Source organism: Austrofundulus limnaeus, unplaced genomic scaffold (assembly GCF_001266775.1).
Source record: "Austrofundulus limnaeus strain Quisiro unplaced genomic scaffold, Austrofundulus_limnaeus-1.0 Scaffold502, whole genome shotgun sequence".
Lineage (NCBI taxonomy): Eukaryota > Metazoa > Chordata > Actinopteri > Cyprinodontiformes > Rivulidae > Austrofundulus > Austrofundulus limnaeus.
In genome coordinates, this window is record NW_013952904.1 from 62025 (window position 1) to 71022 (window position 8998).

The following is an 8998-nucleotide window of genomic DNA, read 5'->3' on the forward strand; positions in this document are numbered from 1 at the left end:
GGAGAGGCTAGCAACTAGCACGGATAAGTTGGTATTGGCATCGGAGAGGCTAGCAACTAGCACGGATAAGCTGGCATTAGCATCGGAGAGGCTAGCGACTAGCACGGATAAGCTGGCATTAGCATCGGAGAGGCTAGCGACTAGCACGGATAAGTTGGCATTGGCATCGGAGAGGCTAGCAACTAGCACAGATAAGTTGGCATTAGCATCGGAGAGGCTAGCGACTAGCACGGATAAGCTGGCATTAGCATCGGAGAGGCTAGCGACTAGCACAGATAAGTTGGCATTGGCATCGGAGAGGCTAGCAACTAGCACGGATAAGTTGGCATTGGCATCGGAGAGGCTAGCGACTAGCACGGATAAGCTGGCATTAGCATCGGAGAGGCTAGCGACTAGCATTCATACCACACCATACCAAGTACATAACAAAAATGTATTTAACAGCTAAAAAAGTATTTTGCATAGGCAATATGTAATCCTTCAAGGAATACACAGCCTTTCATTTTAATCTATGCTCTTAGGAAAGCATCAACTAGTCTGCAATTCGTTTCTCACAAGTCATCCGAGTTAAAACCCATAAATACTATGTTATTACTTTGTTGTGCACTGGAGCATTAAAAACTCTAAATTTAAAGATCGTCAAACCTCGTGTTCATCAGAGTCAGCATGAGGTCTTGTTTTTAGTAAAGCTCTATTATGTTTAGGCTCCATCATACTGCATTTTTCATCAAGGCCGTTTGCATCTGCAGTGGCCTCTTTACACCGCAGCAGTCATCAAAGCACATTTTAGCTTCACAAAGAAAAAAATGATAAAATAAAATAAAAACAGTCCAAATACAAGTAAATGAGGGATGAGAGGCTTCTGGGTCTGGGAGAGAAACACATTAAAACTCCATTTCTTGCACCGTCCAGCTGCCCCCAAAACCAAGTTTGATCACAAAAACGCGATGAAAAAGATGTTAACAGAAAGCTTCAATAAGATATTAGGTACAGAACTGAGGTGAGAGGATTGTTCAAATGCTTAAAGTCGAAATGCATTCCTTGAAGGAATAAAAAAGGCAGATTATTTGTGGCAACAATCGAATTGGATGTACTTGAGTCACTTATGTACACACAATGATTGTTTTCTGAAGGTTTCACAGAAATCTATCAAATGGTTTGTCATATATTTTACTAACAGACAAAGTTGACTTCAATAATAAGACAATCAATCAGTTAGTAGTTAACGATTGTGTTGGGGAAGAGTTATGACCATTTTTCTGTTTGCTAAAGTGACTGCCCTGACAGAAAAAAAAGGTATCCTAAATTGGATGATGTCGTCCTTATTTGAGCTTCATCCAAATCCTTCCACACATCATAAAAACATAAACATGCCCTAACTTAAAACCCCAGGCCTCAATCTTTAAACGAGACTTCACAAAACAGAAATTGGTATGAATGTTGGGGGTGTTGGCAGCAGCGGAGTGGGGGAAAAAAGTTCTCATATCGAGGTTTTAAAACGCTCAAAAACGAGAGCGAGGTGCAGGAAATAAAAGTAAAAGTGGAGGCTGGAAGCCAGCCCTGCGCAGTGATTTTGGCTTGGCAGGCAGCTGGTTTTGTTTTAGGAGAAAAAGAAAGAGAGAAAAAAAAGCCAGGACGTGACTTGTGCTCTCTGCAGCTGCTCTGAAAACGCTACGTTACGACGATCAAACACGGTGCAAATGAAAAGCAAACTGAACCCCCAGCAGCTGATTCCACTGATTAGAAAATTTTCAAGTAGCGAGCAAACGCTAATCAGGGAAAATAGCTGCTGTAGTGTTTGGGTTAAAACGCAGTTTCCGCCTTCCTGAGTCCCACACTGCAGACTTTTATGAAGAACTTAAATCAGCTGAGATTGCTCAAAGTAAGTGATCTTTATACAAAAACATGCAGGCTTTCATTCAGGTTTTATTCGTTCTTTACAGCTGAGCAGAAGGCAGCTGCAAGGAAACAAATGGGAACAACAGCTAAAGTTTGTTAGAATGAGTGGTGTCGCAAAACTAGTACTAGTATTGGTATTAGTACAAGCAGTTTTATAAATACTCATATAAATGCCTCGATACTCAGGACCGATATCAATACCCGTATTGATACTTTGAGCGTAAGGTTATGTTCACACACGACAAATCCAATCTTTTCAAATCTGATTCAGGCCTTTTCAGTATGTGACTTGGCTACGATGTTTTCATGTCGCATTACATCCGAATTTTCCAATTTTTTTATTTTTATTTTTATCAGAATTGAGCATTAAGACCTGCAGTGTGAATACCTGAGTTTCCATGTCTAAGATGTTTATACAAGTTGAAAGAAAGAAGAAGAAATGTTGGTAGCGCTTTGTAATATTGTAATTATTTAGCTTTATTTATTTATGTGTAAAGCATTTATAAGTTTATTAATTGGGATTTTTTAAGTCACTCAAGGGTAACTAACCATTTTAAGATGATTAAGTAAGGCTAAATAAAGTGTAKTTATTGTAAAGTGTTACCAAAATGTGTTTTTAAAGCAACCATGTAATTAACTACTCAGTAATTACTCTGTACTGGCAAGTATCTAAACTTAAGTACTTGTATTCGATTTGAGGAAAATTGGAATTGGGACACCCCTAGTTAGAATTATATACATTTTTCTCAGATTTTAAAGCATACGCTGGTATTTGCCAGCTGTTGATGACTTCAGACAACAAAACCCGTTTGAAGGTCGAAAAGCTTCAGWTAATTCGACTCACATGTGGTCTGCTGGCTGGTCATGGGGTCACTGGCCTCCTCTCCRTACATGGCATAAACTGTTACCGTGTACTCGGTAGCTGGAGTCAGTCCCTCCAGCTCCACCTCATTCACAGTGTCTGCCACCTTCACCTGCACACACAGACAAACACACATTTAAATCTTAGTAAACGGTCATGTTTGTGAGTTTGTAGAGTGAAGATCCTGCAATGTGCCTGCTCTGTGTCTAGTCTGATGGTTGTGATTGTGTAACATTTAGAAGTCCAGATGATGTTAACAAGTCTATATCCTGTCTGAATCTCATTTTTGCAGGTGCTGACATGACACTAACTCCTAAATCTCTCACAAACTCAGCTCCTAGGGAAGAGACTCCACTGCAGCATGCATACTGATGCTGAAGAAAATGCTCGCTCGCTTTCAAACGTAAAAGCACAGCAAAAGCTGGTTTCAAAATAAAAGCAAGGATTTTGGCTTTGCATGAAGAATTGGTTATTATTAGTTTCTGATTTTTCACTGACCTCCCATGGGCCAGATGGAAACTCATGAGCACAAGTGGCTTAAGATGAGGTATCTCTCAAGTCACTCTGGAACCAGGGGCAGAGCTACATTTTTTGCAAGGGGTGGCCAAGGCGGTTTTTAGGGTGGGCTCATACAAATAAATAAAATAACTCTAGATTAGAATTTTTAAGATGGCAGCCACAGCTAATTTCAAATTGCTTTAATTCAGCTGTTTTCAGAAATATTGGGCAGGAATTTTGCGTGACTGTATTTAAGAATTATCAAAAAAAATGTGACCAATACTAGCACAACTTCTTATTCAGCCATTTTTAGCCACAGAAAGCTGAAGATTAGTGTAGAAGTAGCCGGAAACAATCTTTGCCAAATTTTAAACACTAATCAAAATTTAAYGATGGCCACCACAGCTAGCTTTAAAATTTAATCTCAAATTAAGTTAATCACAAATTCTAATTTTACAAAGTGCTTGGATGTTAAAATGTCAGATCAATGTGTATGTTTAAGAGAATGATCAAAGTTGGTTTGTTGAAAAAAAATATGAAATATAATTTGTATCTATWTGAATTGTTCAAGGAGGGGTTGTTTGTTTTGTTTTTATTTGAAGATTATTGGTTGAATTAATATTTTTTGGAAAAAAAGGGGCAGAAATAAGTGTTTTTCTTCTTTATGCTGCCTTTTATTTTATTTGTGATTTGTATTTCTTGTTGTATATGGAATTTATTTGTTTTCTTTTTTAAAGAAATTAATAAACTTTATAAATTATCCATCCATCCATCCATTTTCTGTACACGCTTCTTCCTTTTTCAGAGTTGCGTGGGTCACTGGTGCCCATATCCAGCAGTCACAGTGCGAGGGGCGGGGCCCACCCTGGACAGGTCGCAAGTCCATGTCCAACTTTATAAATTAAACTAAACAAATTTAGCTTTTTACAAATATACGCAGCTAAAAACAATATGTAACACTGTAGTATCAGAGACCAATGTTTAAACAAATATAAATGCAAATGCAAAATCCAAGATCCCCATCCATCTGTCAATCATTTGCAGGTGGCACCTGGGGTGGCCAATCTGGTGCCAGAGATGGCACTTGCCACCTTGGCCACCCCTCTGGCTCCGCCCCTGTCAGGAAATGAATCAATGAAGATTTTTATTTATTTTTTTGTCTATTAAAAATATTCATTCTTTTGGTTCAATCTTTAATAAATCCCCTTTCTGCTRTCTGGACCAGCTGGCCGCTAACAAACAGCCAACTTTCCCAAACAGCCTGTGAGTGAAACCAACACGAGCTGAACCCAGCCAAGCCTGGGCCGTGACATTGGAGCCCCAGAGCCAAGCTCATCATTGTTGTTGGAAAGCATCCATTCTAAATCTGAGTTCCTTTTTGGGTTTTTTTTTATTGCCTTCTACCTGCGGGGGAACAAGAAGGCAGGTATAATGAGGTCTAACGGGAGTGGAGGCAGTGCACTGGCTGTGCCTTGTGCTCCTCTTCTTCACACATGTCTCATCTTCAACAACAGGCAGGAATCTTCATGGTGTTATCATTATTTTGCAATTTGGTTCTGATATACAAACACAATCAAACGATCTGCGTGTGATTGTCAAGAAATGGATTTAGTTTTGGATGTGTCAAAATGTTGTTTTTCCTCTCAGTCTGACAAACAGAACCCACACAGCAGCAGCTCAGACATCACACCTGCTGCACTGAACCAAACTATGATGACAATATTCATATAATTCAGATTTTTCTTTTAAGAAAAACATGACAACAAACACTCAACCTAATTCAAAAGGGAAAATACTCTAAAAAATATAACTACTTGTCATGGGCCTTTGGCATTATCCAGAAATCAGATTTGGACCCTTGAATATAAAGTTTCAGAGCTCCTGCTAAAGTTAAAATATATTTTAATAACTGTGTTTCCATCCTCATAGCTCACATTCTACATAAAGCCACACTGACCTCCTTCTCATCTCCAGATTCCTCCTCGGTCAGCGGGGCGTACAGGATCATGTACCCTGAAGCCCCGGCGGCGGTCTTCCAGCGGACCYTCATGGTGCTGTGAGTGATATCAAACAGCTCCAGGTCGTTCACCATGGGCAGGGCCACTGCAAAACATCACAGGGAAATGAGGAAATAAACCCGACTGTCAGACTTTCACACCAAACAATGTCCTTTTTATGTATTATAACAGTGAATCCATGCTGCTAGAAAAGCTACTGATTAATGATCCACGAGGAGTTGCATTAAACGTTAAAACTTAAGCCTCAAAATGTGGCCATCACATTTACAAGATATGATTTAATAACAAAAGCAACCAAAAAAAGGTCAATTTTTTATATTTTCTTTCCAAGCAGTCACTTTTTTTTCATTTTTTATCATCACTTTGATCAATAGTTGGCTTAACCTTCTAAAGATTTTCAGTTTTGCTTTGAACTTTCCCAACTCTTTTGTGACCACAAAAGCACATTGTGTAGTGTGTGCTCTACAAAACTGGGACAACAAAGTCCTAACACTAACTTCAGCAGATGATTTATTTCTAAAACTCACGATTTTTAGGAAATTAGGACAAAGAATCATCAAAAACCCTGAAAGATTTCAGAAGTGCATCACWAGCTGYGTTTCCATTGCAAATGTGCGCAAAACTTTGTCGATATTCTGTTAATGTCGACAAAAACACAGTTTCGCAACTGCGGTGTTTCCATTAAGTAAGAAATGCTATTAAAGTCACGCGTGAATACGTTTGTTCTCATGATAAGTCATTACAAACATGGCGGCGATGGATGTAAACACATAGCATGTTGCTACCGCGACACTAGCGCTCATCAGCCATCAGTTAGTGTCTTATCGAGGCTTTTGAGTGACAAACCCCTCATACTTGGGAGCGGCTACATATGCTGCGTTTTTGGGAAATCGCATTTGGTGAGTTTACTACTTTCTTTTACAACTTCGTTGATTTCCCTACTACTTCTACTTCCTGTTGCCTTCTTCATCGTCAACTTTTTAACCAGTAGAAACAGCTGGTTTTTGATCACGTGACTCCTGTGATGCGAAAAAAAAGTGTCTCCATCGCAGTTTTGCGAAAAAACACCAATTTTGATACGACTGGAATACCGCCTCATCCTTGTGCAAAAAAAACTTTTATCAAAAAAACGTAATTTTTTTCGAAATTGACGTGTTTCCATGGAGAAAATTTATTTTCGAAATTCTAATTTGCGCGTTTTCATGGTCAATGGAAACGCAGCTATTGTCCAGTTAATCATTCAGTACAAGACAGGTTTTCTGCTWACAGCTTTGTTCGTGCTAAAATATTATTTAGATGTCAAACTGTTTTTTTTTTGTTTGTTTGTTTTCCTTTTAACACACTGCTTACAAATTCCCTAAATTATTATTTTTGCCAAGTTCTTTATTATGAGTCGTCCTGAGTTCAAAATCCTTTCTATGCCTGAATGGTTTGTAGGTCAGACTTAAGTGGCTTAACAAACATAACGGCCAAAAACGAGACCGGAAATTAAGGGAAATGCAGCTGATGTCTTTTTTTTAAACAAGAAATCTTCTTTTCAGAACCGCGTGTAAAGATTATAATTCAGTCTATCTTCCTGGAAGTGAAATATTAAGAAAACAAGGTTACATTTGCACATTCCTGTGCATCTTTAAAGCTTCATTAAAGGCTGAAGAAACACTAAAATCCACCAGTACTGCCCTCATATTATACCTACTGCTACTTGAAGGAATTCTCCATCAGTCATCAGTGAATAACACACTGAAAGGACAGAAAATCCTGCCTGACTCAGGCTTAGTGTATCACTTTGGAGCCTCAGGCAATGCTTTCAGAATTAGATCCAACCACAAGCTACCTGTCAATGTGTAGGATCAGGACCTGAATTCATAAAATGCTTCGTGGCTCAAACAGAAAGTCTTCTGCTGCAGTTTGACGCGTATCAACCGGTGCATGATCGTCTCTGATGACAGCTGTTATTGTTCCAACGTGATGAAAAGAACATGCATGTTTTGTTTTGTTTTTTATTGGTAAGCTAAATGCATAAACTAAACACTTTGATGGTCCTTTAAACTTCAGTCGGAACAAGCAGGGAAAAAAGGAAACAAAAAAGTTCAAAAGAGTCAGAGAGGTAAAGTTATCTTAAGTTCAGCTGTTTTGAATATTTTTGTCCTGCTGAGAAGACAAAAGGAAAAAAATATATGTATTTGCAACAACTCCTGTGGAAGCAGATGGCAGGAAGTGTTTCATCATGAAAAACTGAATAACAAAGCAGGGTTAGGGTTGTTTATTTTTAAAAAAGAGAAAATATAAAAGTAAGCTAAGTTTCACTGCAAGGTCACGAGAAAGAGGGCATTGGATTTATCTTCACATGCTGACGTAAGGTGCTCAAAGTTATCCCTCTAAAACACTATGGACGGTCTCGCCTCCAGTTTGTCTAAAATTAAGTTGCAAGATGCTGAGAGGCAAAAAAATAACTTCTCTTTTCCCCTCTGCAACTTTAACAGCCTTTGCATTAAAGCAGGGCTATTCAACTAWATCACTCCGGGGTCCAAGGTTAATGCAGGCTAACAGCTGAGGGGCCGAACATCCAGCAATTAAAGTCATTATGTAAATAAACCAAGTATTACAAAGATGTTACCTTTGAAATAGTCTATTTTGCTGCATTTAATCATAAATACAACATACAGAACACTATAAAAGTAGTGATAATAAAACAATATCAAAAACAAAAAGAAACACATTATGCCTCCTATTTAACACAAATATTATTTTGACATCTCTGACTTGCAAATTTTTTAAACCCATTTTATTTTCACTTTCAKAGTTTTATATCCAACTGCTTGTAATTTTAATTGTCTTGAGTGTTCATAGAAATGGTTTTTACCAACTTCAAGACAAGATTCTGATGTTTCTGTAGATACTAAACATGTTTATGTTTAATTAAAAATTAAAGTAGAAAACCAGGAGTTTGGGCTTAAGAGATGAAWGAATTGGCGGGCAAAACTTTGGTCACTTGCGGGCCGGGTGTGGCCCGCGGGCTGCCAGTTGAATAGCCCTGCTTTAAAGCATTTAACTATTTGTCTTTGTGACGCTGTAAAAATGAAAACGTACGTGTGGTGGCGCTTCCTCTCAGGGCCTCGCTGGCGGAGCTGCGGTAGATGGCAAAAACAGCCACCTGGTACTCCGTCAGGGAGTTTAGGTAGCTCAGCTCCACGCTGTTCACCGTCCCCTGGACCACCTGAGGGACATGTCCAACGGGCTGTTAGTCCAAACTTACACTCACAAACATGGACTGAGTTACAGTAAGTTAGTGCTACACACCAATTATAAGCGGACAATATTGTTTTTACCCGTTGGTGTGTGTGTGTTTATGCATATTTGTGTATTTATCAAATAAAAATATAGTTTATAAACTGCAAGACCAGTTTTAATAAAACTCTCATGCCTGAAACACACTAGATTGGAAAACCTGTTTTTTTAGGTCACTTTGATTTAAAAAAAGTGTCTGCAATTTTAAAATTACATCAGCTGAAAATGTTTTAATGTCAACACAATATCAACAGGGTTTACCTTAATGTTGAATGAGATTTTAGTGAAAGCATCAGTTAAAAACAGAACTCAAATCTGGAATAGAAAAACAAATCTGGAACAAATCAATTTTAAGTTACAATATACAGCGGGTAAAATAAGTATTGAACATGTCACCATTTTCTCTGTAAATATATCACTAGAGGTGCTAATG

General features: G+C 38.4%; 1 protein-coding gene across 1 annotated transcript in view; it reads right to left on the minus strand.

Moving 5' to 3' along the window:
* Positions 1–8998, minus strand: part of LOC106530236 (collagen alpha-1(XIV) chain) — a gene marked incomplete at both ends in the record, with an annotated part of 74429 nt that overhangs the window by 56668 nt on the left and 8763 nt on the right. The window contains 3 exon segments of the mRNA XM_014025819.1: positions 2744–2873; positions 5217–5362; positions 8368–8494. Of these exon segments, the coding sequence (XP_013881273.1) occupies positions 2744–2873; positions 5217–5362; positions 8368–8494 (403 nt within the window).